At 43.8% G+C, this 22,583-nt stretch overlaps 1 protein-coding gene across 1 annotated transcript in view; it reads right to left on the reverse strand.

Moving 5' to 3' along the window:
• Window positions 1–22,583, reverse strand: part of OTOF (otoferlin) — a 199,353-nt gene that overhangs the window by 142,941 nt on the left and 33,829 nt on the right. The window contains exon 3 of the mRNA XM_060250592.1: window positions 3,612–3,700. Within this exon, the coding sequence (XP_060106575.1) occupies window positions 3,612–3,700 (89 nt within the window). The remainder of the gene's footprint in view (window positions 1–3,611; window positions 3,701–22,583) is intronic.

Here is a 22,583-nt window from a genome sequence, read left to right on the forward strand (position 1 = left end):
GGTGACATGATAGAGGTTTACAAGATAATGCATGGGATGGAGAAAGTAGAGAAAGAAGAACTTTTCTCCCTTTCTCACAATACAAGAACTCGTGGGCATTCGATGAAATTGCTGAGCAGACAGGTTAAAACGGATAAAAGGAAGTACTTCTTCACCCAAAGGGTGATTAACATGTGGAATTCACTGCCACAGGAGGTGGTGGCGGCCACAAGTATAGCCACCTTCAAGAAGGGTTTAGATAAAAATATGGAGCACAGGTCCATCAGTGGCTATTAGCCACAGTGTATGTGCGTATATAAAATTTTTTGCCACTGTGTGACACAGAGTGTTGGACTTGATGGGCTGCTGGCCTGATCCAACATGGCTTCTCTTATGTTCTTATGTTCTTAAAACAGTGCTGAATACCCAGCTCCCACCTCTGCTTCAGTGGCTCCTCTTGCCCTCCTCACCTTTGTTGCTTCCACTGAGAATGTTTTGTTGAAGACAAATCAAAACCCAACCACACACAAGCCCCTAGGACACATACATTCAATATCTTTCAAAGGAAAATACAGACAGATGGTTTCTCTTAGGGTGGGAGGGAGATGCTAAATTTATACAATTTACATAAATTACATTAAGTAAAACTGACCTAATCACATGACATGTGAATTGGACTCTGAATATACATGGAGCTTTGCTGTTCAATAACCTGCTGCCTCTTTAAAATAAAAGGCGAATGAGAACTGTGTGGTTTTTGAGGAGGTTAGAGAGAGTGGTTGTGGTTGATGGAGAAACCCCTCACTTGGTCAAGGTGGCACTGCAAAGAAATGACATCAGACACCCTCAGGTAGGCTTATGAGGCAACTTCAACACTTCTGGAGGAAGTGAGGGAACCCAAAAGTGGTAGAAGGCACTGCGAGGGACAATGGGAAACGTGAGCAGTGCCCGGGTCTATCTAAGGGCTGAGCTGGGGAGATATACCCATGTCCAGGATTTACACACTGGGAGGGAAGAGAAGTGAGTTGTGACTGTGAATCCCTTTTCCATCCAAGTCCACAGATGCTGGGGCTATCCAGCATGCCATAGAACAGGGGTGTCAAACATGCAGCTCAGGGGCCGAATCAGGCCCCCAGAGGGCTCCTATCAGGCCACCAAGCAACTGGCTGTCACCTGCTTCCTTCTCCCTATATCTTGCTTCCTTTTGCATAACAGCTTGCTTTGCAAGGTTTGCTCAATTGCACAGGAGCTACGGAGCAAAATCTTTATTTTTTTTCCCATTGGCTGGGGCTTCTCCCTTGGGGAGGAAGGGGGGGAGGAATAGCTTGCTTTGCCAGGCTCTCTTAATTGCACAGCAGAACTACTGAGCCAAGCCTCTCTTCCTTCTATTGGCTGAGGCTCCTCCCCCCAGTTCTTTGGGAAAGGAAGGAAAGAGCCAGAGCTTCCTTTGCCCAGTTCCCTGGATCCCATGGTAGAAATACAAAGAAAGCATCTTTAAGACCAATAAGTGCTAACGTTTTAAGCATGTTTTAAGTTTTTTTATCTCTGCCACCTAATCTTAAATAGGTACACATATGGCCCAGCCTGACATGGCCCAGCCCAACAAGGTCTCATCTATGTCAGAACTCATAACAAATGAGTTTAACACCTCTGCCATAGAATGTAGACAAAGAGGCCTTAACCTGGAATTTCTGTCATTCACAGTTCTAGAGCACACACTGAACTTGCACAGGACACTAGTCTAGCTGGTCTGACCTCACACTTGCCCTGTGAGCACTAAGATAGTATCATGGAATGTCCAGATGGCCACTGAAGAAACAGAACTGTGGGTTCGATGGATCTTTTGCCGTATTGGCAGGGCAATTCTGAACAGTTATTGCTGATTTTTCAACCAGCCCCAAACTTCCAAAAAATTACAGCTTGAGACAACAGAGAAATGAATACACATAGGAGGGGTAACAATAGTTCCACACCTCAGCTGTCAAAAAACTGCCACCTGGTGTTGTTACTGTTCACAGCAAGACTATAATTTTCTGCTCTACCTTCATACATACCAGTAGTTGTGTTATTTTTTAAAAAATACATTTTGAAAACTCCTGCACTTGATGCTTTATGCAAAAGAAAATAAGATATTCCTTTGACAAATTTTCAGTGAGAAGGCTGGGAGAAATTTAATATTCCAGATGCAAGATTTCTGGAATTGCACAAGCAAAAGCTGAGATGACAACGACCAGCGTCATGCTTTCCATTATCCCGTATTGTACACCTGAACACATGAAGTTACATTATACTGGATCAAACCCTTGGCCTATCATTAGCCGGTATGGCCCATTCTAAGTAGCAGTGGCTCTGCAAGGTCTCAGAAAGAGGTCTTTCACATCACCTGCTACCTGATCCTTGTAACTGGAGACACCTTAGGACAGGAGTGTCAAACTCATTTGTTATGAAGGCCGGATCTGACATAAATGAGACTGTTGGGCTGGGCCGGGCCAGGCCAGGCTGTGTCAGGCTGGGCCATGTATGTACCTTTAATATTAGGTAACAGAGATATAAACTTTTTAAAGGACACGGACAAATATGACTGAATTAAAAAAAACCACCTTAAAACATGCTTAAAACATTAGCACTTGTTGGTCTTAAGGATGCTTTCTTTGTATTTCTCCCATGGAATCCAGGGAACTGGGCAAAGGAAGCTCTGGCCAGCTCTTTCTCTCCCTCCCCAGGGAACCAGGAGGGGGAGGAGCCTCAACCAATGCAGAAAATTGAGGTTGAGCTCCTGTGTGATTGAGCAAGCCTTGAGCAAGGAATCAGAGAAGGAAGCAGATGATAGGCAGTTGCTTGGGGGCCTGATAGGAGCTGTCCGGGGGCCTGATTCAGTCCCCGGGTGGCATCTTTGACACCACTGCATTAGGAATTTCTGTGTACAGAGCAGATGCTCTACTACTGAGCCACAGCCCCCCTCCCTCATTATTAAAAGGGCCATGAAGGAGTCAGTCATGATCATGAGCCGATCCTCAGTGAAAGAACCTTAATCATCTTGGGTCAAAAGATAGGAGACAAAGAAGAGTGGAAGGAAATAAGATTCAGATGCTTGAGAAGCAGCAGCTCAGGCTACACTTGATAGAGGCCATCAAGTACCACAGTTGAGAGATCAGAACAAGCAGGGTTGTAAGACATAGAGACTAAATCATGCATCATTTGCTGTCTGCAACATGAAGTGCTGATTTGCATGTGTGAATGGAATATCACTTCTCTACAGATGAGGGGATTTTCTTCTGCTAGACTGGGCACAGCAAAACGAGCCAGTTGATTTTTTAAAAATCAGAAAATATTGTTTTCCAAGCCCATATCTGAAACTCAACTTTACCATGCTCTCAATGACATCCATGCAATGAGAACCATAATATTCCTAGAACATGGGATTCTGTCTTAAACATAACCACCTGCCATTCTGGCAGATCTTTTCCCACTTCTTTCATGGAAAGAAAGTGTTCAAACCAGACCCCTCACCACCATGTCAAGACATAAGAACAGATATAGAAAATAATCCACATTTCATGGATATAAAACAATTCCAGTAAGGCCAATGGATGACGGAAGAGAACAAGTCCACTGTGTAGAATATCACTCACCTGTTGGAGAAGACCTTGCTGTAGTTGAACACCTGAATTTCCAACATCTCATTAACATCAATACTGCTGGCAATTGGCCACCGGAATGTCTGTGGGAAAATATCATGAGGAAGTGAGAGGAGAGTTTGCCTCAGCCATGCAGTATGTTAACTGTTGGGCACAACCCATAAACACCTTAGTTTTCAAATATTTTAGGCCATTTTATCCAACAAGAATAGGCCGTGCATCCATTGTTCCACTACACAAGTGTAAAATTAGGTATCCTGTTCAGAACTTGACATCCATCTTCAGTAAAGCAAAATTCTATGCCTCACAATTTGTACACAAAGTGAGTAAGTGTGCAAAATCTCACATAACTATGAAGTAAAAAGAGACAGTGTGGGATAGCATCCAGCGTTAGATTAGGATCTGTGCAAATCGCTTCTCTCCATGAAACTGAGAGCTAGTGTGGTGTAGTGGTTAAATTGTCCAGTTAGGATCTGGGAGACCCCAGTACTGAATTCGCACTCTGCTATGAAAACTTGCCAGGTGACCTTGGGCCAGTCACACACTCTCAGCTTAACCTGCCTCACAGGGTTGTTGTGAGGATAAAATGGAGGAGAGGAAAAGGACATAAGCAGTTTTGGGTCCCTGTTGAGGAGAAAGATGGGATATAAATGAACTAGAATTAATGAAGTCACTAGTGTCCTTGAAACAGCCAGTCTCTCTTGCTCTCAGCTCAAACTACCTACCTCACAGCATTTTTGTGAAGATAAAGGAGGGGGGAACCATGTATGCTAATAAATAATCAGGATATTTTATCCCCTCCACAGTGACTTTGAATGTTGAATGTAAACATGGTATAAAAGACTTCTGGTTAAGCTACAAACCAGTATTTCAAGAGCACTTGTTATGAGTATTACTTGTGTATCTGTATCTAAGGCAAAGTTTATTAAAATAGGCCAGCCACTTGCTATATTCAATTTCTGCTTCATTCTATTCATTATTATTCGCACTTGCTTTCAGTATTACATTCATTTTAATTTTCACTGGCTTTAATGGTCATGCTTAGAAGTCAATTTCATATTTCCTGCTCCCTCTGACCTCTCCTTGAACTTCTTCTGCAGCAAGGTCTGTTTGACTTTGCTGGTTGGAAAGCTCCAGTGTCAATACCATATATACCATAACATACCAATCTGTGCCTTCCAGAAACAGAAGCCTCACACCCTGAAAAAAAGCTATATATATATATATATATATATATATATATATATATATATATATATATATATATATATATATATATATATATATATATATATTTGGCCGCTGTGTGACACAGAATGTTGGACTGGATGGGCCATTGGCCTGATCTAACATGGCTTCTCTTATGTTCTTATGTTCTTAAAGCGACTGGACCCATTAAAGCAAAATGAGTGTGCAGATATCACTGTTATTTATTTCTCATTCTGGATACAGATATTGTTTTTCTCTTGGCGCCAGTTTAGGGCTTGGAGGTTACAAAATCTGGAGTTCCTTGTCCTGACCTTTCTATATTGCAGAAGACAGTGGGACAATAATTTCTATCATTTCAGGGACTTTGAAAAGCAATAAGCAATAGCCTCATCATGAAGTGAATGTGAAATAATATTTCCTACAACAACCAGGAGTCTAGAGGCATCTTAAAGATTTTTATGGAAGAAGCTTTTGTGGACAGGAGCCCACTTAGACAGCTGCATGAAGTTATTACCAAAGGGAGCATGGATTGCTTTCTCATAACATGTTGAGTTAATGTTCTCACCCACAACTGCTGTTGCAGTTGCTCCCTCTTTGCATATGAAAGTTCCTGGCTGTACCTCCTTGTTTTCACAGCTTTTGACTTTTCTGCTTCCTTCTGGATAGGCTGTTTGCTTTGGGAATAGAGACACTTTGGGGGAAAAGCAAGTGGGCATCTGGTAACACATTGGGGGGCACCATGCTGGGACAACTAGCTTATTCTAACTGGTAGTATACCACCAAAATCTCAGACAGATCCTTCCCAGTTTGCACTACTGAATATTGAATTTCAGACCTTCTCCATGGAAAAGCATCTTCTCCACTACCAGGTCATAGCCTCTCCCAATATGAAGCTACCTTGCACTGAATCAGATGACTGGTCCCTTTAGCTCCATATTATTGTCTCTGACTGGCAGAGGTGCTCCAGGGTTGTTCTCAACACCTGACCCAGTGTTTCTTTAACAAGACGCTAGGGACTGAACCTGGGACTTTCTGAATGCAAAGCAGATGTTCCATCAGTGAGCAGGAATGTTGGGTTTTTATTAGCTTTTTAATTGTTACTGCTTTTATGGTGTTTGTTTCTCATTATGATTTAATTGATAAGCCTCTGCAAGCAGGCTCTATGGTGGTGGCATAGAAATCACCTGAACAAACCATTTAAGAAGATAACTTATACAAACGCAGGACTTTTTTTTTTCTTTAGCAGGAACACACAGGAATGCAGTTCTGGCTGGCTTGGCATCATAGCGTGTAGCCTAATATGCAAATGAGTGTTTTCTTGCATTTAAAAACCATACCCTAGCACTATCACAGACAAAGCTGTTATCATGAAGAACGAGGGCTCTTGTGCCAATATAACAAGGGATCATCTATCCTGGGAATGCTCACAAACCTGTGGGCTTCAACCTTTGCCCAGACAACTGTAATATAATAGATATTTGCTTGTGGACCACTGGAAATGTCATATATGAATACATTGGCACTTTAATGCAAGCCAATATGGAGTTAAGCCCCGACCCAGAAGGCCCAGTCTGATTTCATCAGATTTTGGAAGCTTGGCCCTGGTTAGCACTTGGGTGGGAGACCTCCAAGGAAGTGCAAGATCCAAAGCAGGCAATGGCAAACAATCTCTGTATGTTTCTTGCCTAGAAAACCCTGGCTGAGACTTGATAACACTTTCCACCACCACCACTAAGTCAAGAGGAACAGTTAAATTTTTAGAAGCCGTTCTCACAGTCAACAAGATGGAATGATGGCTTCAGACTTGGGGGGCAGAAATCTTGCACTCACCTCTATTCTTGCGCTCTGCCAACCGTCACTCACCCAAGAGTCTCAGCAGCATCTTTAAAGACAGTGCAGCAAGCCACATACCCCTATAGGGCTTCCCGAATTCTCGCAAGAGTTCAGGAAGATCTGTTGGGCATGTACAGCTTATTTTGCTGCCTTAAAAGAGGTCTGGGGAACGTGGAAGGAAGAAGCATTAACTACTCTTGGGTGGAGCAAATGAGAAGCAGAGAGCAAGAGATGAGGGCAGGGAGAAGTGGGCATATAGTAGCAGCCTCAAGAAGCTCATGTAGTCAAGCCACTCCAACACCCTTACCAGCAGCCAATTGAAGTCATATTTTATTACAAAATAATGAAGTGAAAAAGTACATGTGGTGACAGATGGGGGAAAAACAAGCACCATGCTTTGGAGGAAGGGGAACATAGCACAAATGGAAAGACAGTCTAATTTCTCTATTTTAAGCTTCTGTTTGTTCTCTCACAAAGATGTGTGGCTGAGAAGGTGGACAGTGTTCGAGGCACCAAACTGAACGACTTGGGGGATAGATCAACAGAACATTGAAAGCAAATGCTTGCAAATAATCAAGCCATTTTCTGCTTGCATCGCCAGTAGATGAGTTTCTAAATGAAAATGTAGAGAACAAAATTGTTTGGGGTTTTTTTTTCTGTTCAGAGGGCCTGTGTGCAATGTAATCTTGAGGGGGGATTAGAATTCTGTGGCAAGAAAAATGGAATTTGGCAACCTGTGCAAACAATGTGCATAATTTCTCCTCCTTTACATATTATCATATGGAGAAGGTACTCAAGCCTTGCTCCAACCACTGGCAATCTTATTCCGCTCTTCCATTGGCTATAAATTTTCAGCAAACATTGCCACATTGTTTCCTCACAATCAAAGAGCTAAAAAGTTGCCTTTAAAAATGAAAGTGGAGGCTTTCAGGAAAGTTAATGTTGTGCTCCATACCAAATTCTACCTGTTTTCTGTGCTTCTCCTACATGACAGCATGCATCACACTTTGCTTATACCTCTCTAGTCAAGACTTACAGGCTTGGTTTTCTAATTTGGTTCCAATGATGGGACTTGGTAACAGCTGCTATGTCCAGGTCCCTGAGGGGCAAGTCATCAAGGTATGGAGAAGAGGCAGCTGATTGTCTTTTTTTATTGCTCACATACTTTATGATGTTGCAACTCCAAAAGACTTTGCAGAAAGGATGGGCAGAGAAGTTGCCTTCTAAGCTAAGCTTGACCCAGGATTCCAACTGGGGGCGGGGGGGGGGGGGGAGTCCTTCCCTTTGTAATTCATATCAGCCCAATAGATTCAAGACTGCTTGTTCGGGTGTCTCAGGGATGGCCACAGAATGAGATCGATTCTGTTGGATGCTTTACTTGGGATAGGAACTGAGTGATTTAAACCCCTCAAAGTGAGCACAGATAGCAGATGACGTTATGTTAGGATGGTATTCTAGTTAGGTATTGTTAGGTATTCTTGCTTGGTTCCTGCCTCTATGGAAACTGCCTGTCCAATGCCACTCAAGTTGCCAGCTTTGTGAAGCATGGGAGCCAATCACAAGAAGGCTGTTTTGTGGGGCAGCATGTGTGCTTTGCTTTGAATAAGAGATGCAGTTCAGTTTTCAGTTTCCAAGGAAGACGACTGTTTGTCCCTGCACAGCCACAGAAGAAGCTGCCAAGCATAAAATAAAATAGTCTGTATGGCCAAGATGAGGGCATATGGCTGCAGTGCCCCTGTTCAGGATGGGGTTAGTGTTTTGCCAGTCAGTCAGCTGATAGCCAGGGTGAGGTCAGTGCTTGGCTAGTCAGTCACCTGCAGGGAGCAACCCAAAACTCCCTGTTCTTTTTCTTGTTCCATTGCAGACCCTTTGGAGAAACAAGAAGCAATGGGTACCAAGAAGCATATTGGTCAACACCGCATTGAGGATCACTGCTGTAGATGAATTCCCTTAAGCCTTACTTGATTAATTGGTGGTGGTTCCAATTTAAATGAGAGAACTAATTGCAGGTAAACTGGTCTACCTCCTTAGGGTGTGCTTACTTTGGAGAAGCTTCCAGCTTATCCAATATCACAAATATAATATTAGATTATGCTAGAAGCTTAGATGTGTGCAGCATATTCCATCATGCCAGAATTCCACACTGTAATAAGCAATGTGCATTAAGATTGTTAGATCCAAGTGGGCATTAAGACTGTTGTTCACCTTTGCATGCTACTGATCATTTTTATGTACACCCATTTAAGTTTTTAAAAAGTAACTGAAAATATTATTTGGAGATGGAAGATCTTCGCTGGTAAAGATGAGAGCTAAGGGCACACTTGCTTATTTTAGGGCCATGTGTATTTTTATTAAGATAGAGGCCGGCAGAGGGGTTTTTTGTAGAAAAAGCCCAGCAGGAACTCGTTTGCATATTAGGTCACACCCCCTGACACCAAGCCAGTCGGAACTGCATTCTTGTGCATTCCTGCTCAAAAAAAGCCCTGGAGGCAGGAATGAGAAAGAGATTGTTAAAGAGGGACTCTGCTTTCAACTCTGAGATATAGATTCTGTTTAACAGATAGTGGAGTTTTCTTACACTTTCTTCAAATACCTTAAAAAAACGCAGCCATCATGTCCCAAAGATCTGACACAGCTAATGTTAATTTAGCAATAGGATCCAGGGCTGCTTCTCCTACCTAGCCTTCTCTCTCACCGCAAGATATCACTTTCCTCAATGTATCTGCTGAGCTTGCAGGCTGCAAGATAAGTGAAAAAGTGGAGCAACAATCAAGGAGGCGAGTTGGCTCAGGCCCCATTCTTCCTTCCTTTGTTTGCTGCTTTTCTGAAACCGCAGTCATAAAAGTTGAAGGCATGCCATTGTCCAGTGGCTGGATACTACAGCCCCTATCAATCTCTCAGCCAAAAAAACATTGACCTTTCTCAAATACTCCTGGCAGACCTTACATACCATACAACATCAGTCCTCAAATATTTAATATCTTAAGAGATGAAATCAGCTCTCCAGGGTCCATGATATTACAAACAAAAGAGCAAGTGTCATGAGTAGGGTATTCAAAGTACATCAGAGAGACTGCACTTCAAATCTGGAAAACACAATGCCAACTTGGGCAAAGCTCTGCAGGTACTTCCAGACAGAAACACATACACCCTCAAAAAAAGGTCATTTTTACTAATGTTTTACAAGCACTGGTCCTGTTTAATCCAGTCCAGTCCCCAGGCAAAAAGAGAGGCAGACCTCAGAAAGAGAAGTCTGTTGTCTCCAGCCATCCTTCAGCCACCATTAGTTTCTTTAAGCCAGTAAAACGATCAGAGTTTTCAACAGTCATTGTCCGTTTTACTAGACTGTGGAAAATTCCTGGTTCAGTAGTATAGAGAATCTGCTTCACATGCAGAAGCTCCCAGGTTCAATACTTCACATCTCCAGTACAAAGGAGCAGGGAGTATGTCATTTTAAAGACCCTGGAGTGCCATTGCCAGGTAAAGTAAAGATCTCGGTAAACCAATAGTCTGACAAAGCATAAGGCAGCTTCATGTGTTCGTATGTGAAATGGCTGCAGTTATAAGGGGTAAAACCTTGTCCATTTCACCCATTCCTTTAAAAAACAAATATTACCACATCATTCTGATGTGCAGCTTCAGCAGCAATAAAGGGCTAAGTGCCACTTGGGATGGAGTAAGAAGGAACCATGTCAATAATCACACTACTCCACCCCAGGTGATACAATCAAGTCATGACTGTGCTGTATTTGCAGATGGAATCCAGCAAATTACCATAAACCGGAACTTGAGAAACCTGAGATGGCAATGGGGAAAACAGAGAAAACAACAATATGGGATAGTCATTTGGGTTTTCAGGCATAAGTGAGTGAGCAAATAGTGTCTCTCTCTCGGCTTGGCTTCGCGAACGAAGATAGTGTCAATGCCTCAGGAAATGACTACTGTTGAAGCACTTTCTGTGTAACCTGCCTCATTATTATAAGGAAAAATGCATCAAATCACATGCACTGCCCAGAGATTTGTGAAAGAAAGATGTGATGCAAGCATGAGAGATTAAGTAAAGAATAACAAATAGTACATTGCAATAGAATGGAAGAAGTGAGGAGGGAAAGCTCCTACCCTGCCACAAATGTTGTTAGTCTTTAAGGTGCTACTGGACTCTTTACTCTTTTCTACAGCTATAGACAGACTAACACGGCTACCCATCGTGATCTAGTCCATTGCAAAGCTGCCTATAGGGCAAGGCTTCCCAGCCCTGATGAGCTTGAAGACTAATTGCCTGCCTTATGTGTCTGTGATTTTAATTCTTTTAAACTTAGAATGAATTGAGGGTCCAAGTGGAGGAGGATGATAAAACCTCCCACTTGATCCCAGGGTCCAGCCACAGACATAGCTGTGGTTGATACAGATAGGAGCTCCTTTACAGGTGTGTCAGGAAGAGGGAGCCACTGATTTGTAAAAGGGTACAGCTGCATTAATAAAACCCATCCCTGAGCATACGAAGTTGTTTTGTACAGAATCAGACTAGTGATCAGTTTTGCCCAGTGGTGTTCACTTGGACTAGCAGTAACTCTCTAGGGTCCCAAGAAGAGGCCTCCCTCAGCCTCACTACCTGAGATTCTGTAAGTAGAAATGCCAGGAGCTGAACTTTGGATCCTCTGTATGCAAAGCATGGGTTCCACCAGGGGTGGAATTCTAGCAGGAGCTCCTTTGCATATTAGGCCACATACCCCTGATGTAGCCAATCCTCCAAGAGCTTACAAAAAAGAGCCTTGGAAGCTCTTGGTGGATTGGCTACATTAGGAGTGTGTTGCCTAATATGCAAAGGAGCTCCTGATAGAATTCCACCCCTGGGTTCCACTGCTATGGCATAGCCCTTCCCATAATCTCAATGGTGAGCCTTGGGGAAACCCCAAACACATCAGTAGCACTATCGATACAAACTGGGCTCAAGTCTTGCTTCAACTGTGGGTTGCAGGCTTCCTATGATGGAAGCTATCTCATTAAAGTTAACATATCTAGTTTCTGCCCATGTGGCTAGAATGGGTTGTGATGGTATGCCATGCTGTCACACACTCTACCATGTCTGTTGTTCTGCAACACTCCTCTAGTGGCGATACCACTATCTAAAACACAGACAGATAGAAAGCAGCAAATCTTGCATCAGGAGCTTATATAGGTAATTGTAGAATAGTCACAATATAAATTAAAAGGAGAAGAAGGAATAGACTCCAAGCAAAATAATCAGCTTTGGTCACCCTGAGGGAACAAACAGCTTTCAAAGGCAATTACAGTCCTTCAAAGCCATTTACAAGTTGTTCATTAATTATTGCAATGTGGCAGCTTCCGTTTTGTGCACAATTCATTGATTGAGATGCGAGAAGTAGCCACATTATTGGATAAAACTTCCATTGATTTTGGCAGGGATAGGAAAACTGTATTTGCAGCTAGATGGCACCGTGCAAATCTAGCAAAGAAAATCTAAAGCATCATCAGATATACATAAATTGTCTGAAACTCAAGCATGCAGTTTGGAAAATAAAAGTGTCTCATGAGACAGATCTGAAAAACAGACTGCATATTTACACCATGTGGGCTTAACCTTCTTCGTATATTGATTGCAGGAACATAGTTGGGGCTGTGCCATAGGATGGCTGACTGGAGGAGGGTCACTTTTGCCCACAAAATAGACTCAAGTGCATTTTGCCACACAGGCTATCCAAAGATAGATATAATATTACATGTTCAAAAACTCAAAACTGTTTATCATGTTGTGAAATCTGAAAACGTGAGAACGTTTTTAACCACTTTTTTCTATACCCTGTATATCCTGGATTTCCCATCAAACATAACAGCCCCTAACCTTTTAGCTTTTTCTTGGAGGTAAAATTCTCCAACCCACTTATCATTCTGGTTGCCATTTCTAGTATTAGCCTGACCTTGGCTATTGTAAAATCCTTCCATGTCAAGGAGAGCCAATGGCTAGCTTTGAGAGGACATCAGCCCAAACCTGAAAATCATATATGGTGCAATCCTAAGGACACTTGCCTGAAAATTAGCCCTACTGAGTGGACTTCAGTAGAATTCTGAGTAGAACTGTTTAGGATAGCACTGGAACTTGTCAGGGGAAAACATTTTGCACTGTGGTGGTTACCCAGTGGGCAGCAATGCTTAGAGTCATGCTTTCTAGGATTTAGAATGTACAGCCCCTGCTATCTCTAGTATTCAGACTGGCATGGTGTCCAGGCCTTGGGCCTCATAATTTGAGAGTATACATGCTGCTGATTGCATGGAGAGAAAAAAAAGTGCATGAGCTATGATTGCATGAGCTATGGCTGCCAATTGCCTGGAGAAAAAAAAAAGTCCTGTCCCTTTAACAGAGGTTTAATAGGATACTGTGTACCCAATGAAATTATTTACCTCCAGACCATGAAAAGCTTTAACTGCCCATTTTCACACATTAAGCTTCTATTAAAAGGCCAGTTCTCTAGGGTTGTTGGCAACTGTCTCTATAATGCTTTAATTCATTTATAATTTTAAACATGGATTTCCATCACCACCACCACCCCCCCCCCCCCCGGTGATTTTTTCCTCTTGAAAATCTGGAGAACCTGAAGACAGGATATAAATTACCAAATAATGTTGATGATGCCCAAAGCAAAGAATCCAAAAGTTGACACCGTCTTTTTTTCTTCTTTAAAGAAATATAATTGGCGAGGAAACAATTCATTTTATCACAATAGATCAAACACATCCATCAGGATCCTGCTTCACAAAGGCAGCCATGTTCTGTTAGCATAGTTTAATAAAAAGTGACCTTTCTGTGTTTCATATTTCAAACATGAGACAGGAGCAGAAGATCTTTAAAGGCTAGGGGGTCTGCAAGATGCCTTATGTCTTGCATTAGAAGAGAGAATTCAGGGCCAAACTCTTTGAGGGCGGGAAGGGTTGCCTTAGCACATTGTGGAAGGGTAGTTAAGAGGAAGCAACACTTTCAGCTCCCTTTGGCAATGTAGAGGCAATAATGCTTATCTACATTACTGGACTGTTATTGTTGTAAAGATTACAGCAAGGTAGCACAAGCTGTGCGGTGGTGGAAAGCGCTGTCAAGTCACAGCCAACTTACAACAACCATGTAGGGTTTTCAAGGCAAGAGACACTCAAAGGTGGCTTGCCATTGCCTGCCTCTGTGTTGTGACCCTGGACTACCATGGTGGTTTTTCATCCAAGTACTGACAAAAGCTGACCCTGCTTAGCTTCAGTGTTTTGACAAGATCAGTCTTGTCTGGGCCATCCAGATCAAGGTATACTGTGTAGATGATAGTTATTATTAGAAACACAGCTAAAACTCATCTGAAAGAGCTGGATTGCTGCACAGGCAGGAGAGGGCTGTAGGAGGTTCCCAGTCCCCCACTTACACAAACAAGGGAAAGGCAGGAGACTCGGGCATCCGTCCTGGCTGGACCTTGTCACTGGGGGGGGGGGCAGCCTGTTCGGCCAGTTCAAATCCTGGTGGGCTTCATACAATGATGATGTGGAGCTCGCTCAAGGTGCATCGCCCATATATATAGCAGTGCAATTTGTGGTGTTTTCTTTGTGGATCTCCTTATTTAAGACCTCTCCTTACTAAATCCTGCATCTGCAATCTGTTTTTAAAAGATAGCACTTGAGGGAGAGGATACATTCAGGAAGCTAATCTGCAAATTTTGGTGATTTTTTTTTTAAATTAGTCTTTCTCCAAGGAGCTCAAGACTGCATAGATGATTCTTCCCTTCCTTCTTCTATCCTCACAGCCACACTTTGAGGTGGGTTAGGCTGAGAGAGAGTAACCTGCCCAAGGTCATGCTGTGAGTTTCCTGGCTGAGAGGGGCTTTGAGCCTGCATTTCACCCAAGACTCTAACTACTACACATACAGGCATAAAGACAACAAAGAATGTATCCTGTCTTGGTTTTCTAACAAAAGAAAGAGCCATGCTTCAGCCCAAGATAACTATCACTATTGGTTCCTGGCTTCAATTAATTTTTCTGACCAAGTGAGAAAGGTACACAATTGAATCACTGATATGGAATAGGGTAGTCTAGTTCAATTCAAGAAATATCTGGGGACTTTGGGGAGGGGTGGGGAGCCAGAAGCAAGCTTGTGACAAGCATAACTGAACTCCAAAGGGAGTTCTGGCTATCACAGCTAAAGGGACTGCACACCTTTTAAAAGCCTTCCCTCCTTTGGAAATAATGAAAGATGGGGCACCTTCTTTTGGGGCTCATAGAATTGGACCCCCTTGTCCAAACCTTTTGAAACTTGGAGTGTGTTTTGAGGAGGAGCCACAGGTGCTATGCTGCAAATTTGGTCCCTCTACCTCAAAGAACAGGTCCCCCCAGAGCCCCAGATACCCGCACATCAATTCTCCATTATATCCTATGGGAATTGATCTCATATAGGGAATAATGGAGTGCCCAGCAGACATTCCTTCCCCCCCCCACTTTCTGATGACCATGAAGCAGAAGGAGGGCCTCCCAACCAGGGGATCCCCTGCCCCCATCTGGGGATTGGCAACCCTAATATAGAAACGTGTACCTGACCATGGCTATGAACTCTCAAGAACGAGGCTTTTGATTAGTATCATTGCCTTTGACCACAGACAATAATTATCAGAATAATTTCACCTTGGTCAGCTTATGGTAAGTGAATGCCATATTGTTATGCTAGGAGCCATGTTGTAACAGTACAAAGTTTGACCACTAGGAAAATGAACTGAAATGATTCTGGTCAGAGTCAATATTTGTAACTTTTGGATGCCACTGTACACTGTCATTGATAACTGAGGCTACTGTGAGGGCCAATGTCTGGGTTTTTTACTGTGAAATAAACACATGTATATTTTTATACATTTGTTAATATTTATTTTTTCTATTTTGACTAGCAGTATTATTGGGCCTATACATTTATATTTTCTTAACCTTCAGATACTTAATTTATTTCCCCTCCCCCTTTTTTCCTTTTCAGCCATGTAGAAGTTGTTCATGTGATGCTGCCAGTCATTATTGGAAACCATAGAAACTGTGTGGCTCTTGAGACCATGTAGTGTATTAAGGTGTCACCAGAATCTGGGAATCTTGGGTTCAGATTCCCACTCCGGTACAAAACCTGCTGTATGACTCTGGGCCAGTCATTCTTTCTCAGCCTAACGAGGCACAGGATTTTTTCAAAGATAAAACGAACAGGGGGACCCATGTATGCTTCTCTGATGTCCGGGGGGTGGTGGGGGGAAACCATGTAAGAGAGATGTGTGGATCAGGTAAATACTTGTGCATTTGCTGTTGCCTGTCCAGAAGATATTTCTGCCAAGCCTGTAGAACCAGGTTCCAGATGTTAATAGTGCTGGCACTCTACATGAAGAGAGGCCAACAAGAGCCCTTGTGATTAGAAAAGTTTTCAGGCCAAATATCAAAAGTTGTGTCAGGCCAAATATCAAACAAGACTCCCACAGTAACTTCGAGGTTACCTAGCAACCAGCGGGAAGCCAGGGACCAAGCAGATAAATGGATGTACAGAACAAGCTGCCGCAAATTTGTAGACTCATAAAATCATAGAATTGAAAGGGGCCATACAGGCCATCTAGCTCTAGTCCAATCCCCTGCTCAGTGCAAGATCATCTTAAAACATCCCTGACAGTGACAAGTGTTCCTTCAGCTGCTGCTTGAAGACTGCCAGATTCATTCAAGATTCATTTGTTCTTTCATTCAAGACTGCCAGATTCATTCATGAGGTCAGTTTAAGTTCCTTCCTCTTGAAAAAAAGCTACTCTGAGAACCTTGTACTAAAAACCCAACAAAGGAATTGCACAGAGAGCAGTCCTTAAAATCTGGGTCTGCTTTCCTCAGAGCACCAAGAATCCACAGGTGTAAATCACTTGAAATATGTGGGTGGGGCTGGCAAAAGGCTGAATCCTGTGCCATTATCTGGTGCCTTCATGCCCCCTCCCCCAGCTCTATATCTCCCTACCCAAAAGCTCAACTGAATCACAGAAACTGGAAACGACCTTGCTAAACTCAGGCAGCCTCCTACAAAGGTTCACTTTTGGTGACAGTATGGCCAGGAAGGGGAAACCTTTGGAGCTATTTTAGGGCATACCATTCACCCTTTGATGTCACCATTTTGTTCCGAGGTTGCTAACAATAAAAATCCAGCAAGGTAGGTAAGCATTATTATTAGCCTTGGCAGCTCATGAGAAAATATTTTGAGATTTTGCAAGTGAAGCCTGGGAAGGGTGGGGTTTGGGGAGGGGAAGGACTTCAGCAGGATACAATGTCAAAGAGCCCACCCTCCAAAGCAGCCTTTTTCTCCAGGAGAACTGACTTCTATTGCCTGAAGAGCAATTGTAATAGCAGGAGATCTCCAGGCCCCACCTAGAGGTTGGCAACCCCATCTCTACATCGCCAAAGGGAGCTGAAAGAATTGCTTGCCATAAATTTCCTAGCTAGACTTGGCAACCTTACCCAGATCTTGCAGTCAGGAAAATTCACTCATGTGAACTCAGTCCTGTATCCTATTGCTACTAATACATTCCCCTCAACATGTGTGAGCTTCCAGAGTACCCCTATCTACAGAAGCAGACTTGGCAGCTGCATTATTGTTCTTGTTGATGATGTTGTTCAGATGGCCATTCCTCATATTTCCCAAGGGGAGGCGCTGCAGTTTATAGCATGAATCTCTCTTGAGTGGGCTGTAAGCACCAGAACACCTGAGAAAAGATGTAGTCAAAGATCAAAGCGAGCACTGCTTTTTCTCTAGAATCTGGTGATGCTATGATGATCCCAGTATGTTGTCTTCTAGTTCTTTCAGAAAGGCTCTGAAAAGCCATGGCCCTGCACATTGAGCCACCCCCTGTACAGAAATAACCTGTAATAATGCTAGTGCGCTGCATCTGCCTTGGATTGGGCAGCACCAATCAAAAGCTTGTTCTTTTTGAGCCCAACAACGGGATTTATTAAATATAAATGTTACTCAGAATGCGAGCATGGGATTTTCACGTGCTGTGAGGTTTGGGGAACAACCTCTTTTCTTCAGCCAGCAGCAGGAGTGGGGAAGTTCAAGGTATTTTGTAGGGCTGCCAGCTCCAGGTTGGTGTATACCTGGAGATTTGGGGGGTGGAGCCTGAGGGGGGCAGGGTTTGGTGAGGGGAGGGACTTCAGTGGGGTACAATCCCACAGAGTCCATCTTCCAAAGCAGGGGAACTGATCTCTGTCACTTGGAGATCAGGCATAATCCCAGGATATCTCCAGCCACATTTGGAGGTTGGCAACCCCAGTATTTTGTCACCTCAGGCAGGTTCTGTGTGCTTCCCACTATTTGCTCCCAACAGAATCTCAGTGATGCTAACAGCACCGGAGGGATTTGGCTTGGGCCCAGCGAGGGGGTATAGATCTGGATTGTACCAAATAGTGTGAGTTGTGCCTGTTGCTTCCTCACCTATCACTAATGGCCAGGAAAAAGATGTTCCCTGTAGTGCTGCCAACATCTTTCCAGCTTACCTTGGACCTGGGCAGCAGCAGCACTGCTCTGGGAAGCAACAGTGGGCATTGGCTGAGCCTATGCCAGGGTTAACCAGCTCTACTTGCACTGCTTGTGCCTCTGGAATTTGCCTTGGACTCAAGTAGCAGCAGTCTGGCTTCAGCAGGTGACAATGGGCATAAGTGTGCCCATTGTTTCCTTCCACACCACTGTTGGCCAGAAGCAGGACATGCCCCCTGCAGCATCAGCAATGAGGGCTGGATCCCAATGGCAGCAGCACAGATAGAGTTGCCAACACTGTGTTGGGAAATTCCAGGATATTTGGGGATGGAGTCTGTGGAAGGTGGGATTTGGAGACAGGAAGGACCTCAGCAGAGTATAATGCCATAGAGACCATGTCCAAAACAGCCGTTTTCTCTGAGGGCAGTGACATTTGCAGTCTAGAGTTCTGTTGTCCAATCTTTGTTATTTGCAGATCAGTTGTAATTCTTGGAGATCTCCAGGTACCACCTGGGGACTGGTAACCCTTACTGTTCTGAGAGGTGGAGAAGATGATGACATTGGATTTATATCCTGCCCTCCACTCTGAATCTCAGAGCGACTCACAATCTCCTTTATCTTCCTCCCCCACAACAGACACCCTGTGAAGTGGGTGGGGCTAAGAAGACTCTCACAGCAGCTGCCCTTTCAAGGACAATCTCTGCCAGGGCTATGGCTGATTCAAGACCTTTTCAGCAGATGCAAGTGAAGGAGTAGGGAATCAAACCCAGTTCTCTCAGATAAGAGTCCACACACTTAACCACTAAACCAAACTGGGTCACAGCTATGGCTTCCTTCCTCCCACACCATTACCAGCTGCAATACAAAACCCAGCAGGGGGTTGCTATCATGGCTGGGCTGTGGTGCCCCAAATGGCAACTTCAGACGTTTGGGAAGCAAATTTGCCCCAGAGGAACTCACAACTGCCTACAATTCAGATGTCAAACATACAGCCAATAATGGGGGCTAAGAGCAAATGTGGCAGTTCAAATATCCACATTTTGACCTTGTTTCTTCCTTGGAAGCGAAAAACTCCCTTGCAAGTCTTTATTTTTGCACCAGTTTCTCCTTCCACGCAGCTGTTTTTTCAGCACTAAAATGAACCCATGTTCCAATGTCATGTCTGCATCTTTGGCTTATAAATGGGTGAAAACAGATCATTGATGGCAATGGCAATGCAGTAAATGAAAATAATGACAACAATAGCTGACAAAATCAAGATGGAACAAAAATTGCTGTGTTGGCCACTCCCTTGCTAGAAAGCTTTTTCTGACCTTTTGACATTAGGGGCCCAGGATTATACCTGCATGCATGCTTCATACTTAGGAGGCACTTAACATGTTGCATCATAGAAAGCATCCTACATCTCTCAGTTTCCTAAGGATCACTCTGGCACACAGCTGTTTGTTTAGCTTTTTTGCTCTCTTTGTTCTATGTGAGCTGTATTGTTCTCCTCTCTCTTTTCCCGTCAATCATGGCTTTTTCCCACGCCTTCATCAGCATTTCCCTTAAACTCTCACAGTCCTTTCTTCTCCTCTCTCATTTAAGGAGGTCTCCACCACCTTAGACATCAAAGAAAAACAGTCTTGGCATGCTTCAATAGAAAACCAAAACAAAAGATTGCACAATTAAAAATTCGTATCAATCCCACACATCTCATTCCACCCAGAGAGGGTATGCTGAGGGAAAAGCAGAAGTCTATAGCTATCTCAACCACTTTTTTAAAAAGGCATGAGGGAAAGCAATTATACCAGATGTCCCCAAGCCTTTTAAAGCCTGTGGACACTGTTGGAATACTTATACAGAATGTTGGGTGCAACCACAAAATGCCCGCCAAAAGAGATGGAGCCACACACAGAGAAAGCCAAAGTGCTGGGGAGAAGGGGTAATTTAAGAATACACTGGGACACAGAATAAAAGCAACACTGTGGTGGCAACTGCTACTGAAACATTATTTTAATCTGCTGTCCCAACCAGACCAGTGGCCATTTAGAATCTGCCAACCCAATCAGATCTCCAGTCACCAATCAGAAGCCCTGCAGAAGTGCCACACCTGGCCCCACCCACTTGCTAAAAAACTTGGTGGAGGCCAGGACAGGTGTCTGCCCTCAGGCACCACATTAGAGGACCGTTGGTTTATACAAGGCACATCAAAATAAGCAGATCCACAGAAAGCATAAGCCACTCTTACATTCAAAATAGTTCCAATATATTTTAATGAGTGAGCCCAAAAACAGGCAGGTAGATATCCTTCCTGCAGTTTTGGGATGGGTTTGATAATATTGCTTGTTTTGCCTAGTCATTCAGGAATCAGGGATAGGATTTTGCTTTCTGGGCAATAAAAATGATTCAGGAATTCCAGCAGGGAATCCCAGGGCATCCAAAGTTCTTTCCTTGGGATGATGTCGCAGCTATGACTCAGCAAGAGGAGGAGAGGGAGGATCAACAATGTGCAACCCCCTTGCACAGATGAACCTAGAATGGGGAGGGGGGGTGCATCTGGCACAGGTGCTTAATTTCTCATTCCAACCAGCCCCAGAGCTGTGGCTAGAATCAGGCAGCAAATGAGATATTCTGTAGGACAGCTAGCAAACTAGAAGATGACCCTTTCTGGTGCTGCAGGGAAAAAGAATTTGAGACTCATCAAATAGAGAATTACTAGTCTAATTAAGATGAAAAGCTTAGAACAAAGAAGACACAAAGGCTAAGTGCAGCTCTACAATTGGCAAAATAAACTCATGTATCTTTATGTTCTGCTTTTGTCTGGACTGCAGAAATGACTCAGACTGGATTGGAAAGTTTCCCCTCAGGAGACCCATCAAAACGTGTGGAGCTTATGCCCGGAAAACTTGCTGATGGATTGTGTCCAAGGGTCCAAATGAAATCCCAACATTCTTGTATGCAACTAGCATTCTCTGTGTGTGATATGGTCCCATGGTCAGGAGGGACATTTCTGTAATTATTTGCTTGGCTCTTACACATAATTCACCTGGCAACTTTGGGATTGGGTGGGTTGAAAGTGAGCTGAAAGCCCTAACTGAATAACTTCAGCGTACTGCACTGGCTCTCTAAGCAAATAATACATCAGTGGATGGACAGTCCACTCAAATACACAGGAACAGTGACTTAAGAAAAGGAATGAGCAAACGAGCATCTGGAAAGTCCCTGCCTAGGAAAGCAAGACAAAGCTTTGCAGATTCTAGTGCATTGTTTAATGCTAGGTTTCCATGAAAGAGCTCAGGTTACGTGGTTCCCTGTTTCTCCATTTCATCCAGACAACAACCCTGTGAGGAAGGCTGAATCACTGGACAAGATTACCAGACAGCTTCATGGCAAAGAGGGAATTTGAGCCTGAGTCTCCCCAGTCCCCACACCTACTTCTCTAACTTCAGCCTAACAATTCTGGGTTAGTAACCTGAGAAGCAAGCTGGAACACTGCAGGTCGCATGAGGGATGTGGCTTGGTGGTCAAGCATTTGCTTTGCATGCAGAAAGCCCCAGACTCAATCCCCAGCACCTGCAGTTCAAATAAGATTGCCAGCTCCAGATTGGAAACTCTCTGAAGATTTTTCAGGTAGAGCCCAAGGAGGGCAGGTCTTGGGGAGAGGAGGGACTTCAGAGGAGTATAATGTCATAATAGGATCTGCCTTCCAAAGCAGCCATTTTCTCCAGGCCAACTGATCCCTATCACTTGGAGATTAGTTATAATCCTGGGAGATCTCTATCCACTACTTGGAGGCTGGCAACCCTAAATTAAAAGATGCAGGCAGGAGGCAACATGAAAGATCTCAGCCTCAGACTCTGGAGAGCTGCTGCCAGTCAGAGCAGACAGTGCTGACCTTGATGGACCAAGGGTCTGGAGCTGTAGAAGCAGGGGTTGTTTTGTAGAAAAATAGGTGGTGGAGCTCATCCAGGAATTGTTATGCAGCTGCAATACTATTCAATGGACAAGGAGGTGCAACTCTCAGAAAGGTTCAGGAGCTGTGCTCCTGTGAGCTCCCACTGAATCTGAGGCCTGTGTATAAGGAAGCTTCTTCTGGACCCTGTTGAAGGCTGGGGCACTTCTCAGGGGTGGGGTGGAGAGCTTGTTACAAACCAGCCTGGAATCCCTGGATTAGCTCTGGGTTGAAAAGGAAGTGTACGAGATTTCTCACTCCTAAATACCCCTCTGAATCAGCAGCAAAGACAGACCCCCTTGCACACATCGAGCATCAAGACGAGCAGCTGTTCTCCTCCTCAAACATTTGCCCTTCTGAGTTCCACAGGCTCTAAGAGAGTAAAGCTATTTGTAGAAAGCAGATGACATTCACAGCAAAGGGGAGCGGGGGTGGAGAAGAGGGGAGCCCCCTGACGCCAGCAGCCCCAGCAGTTTT

The sequence above is a fragment of the Heteronotia binoei genome, chromosome 1, assembly GCF_032191835.1.
Source record: "Heteronotia binoei isolate CCM8104 ecotype False Entrance Well chromosome 1, APGP_CSIRO_Hbin_v1, whole genome shotgun sequence".
NCBI lineage: Eukaryota > Metazoa > Chordata > Lepidosauria > Squamata > Gekkonidae > Heteronotia > Heteronotia binoei.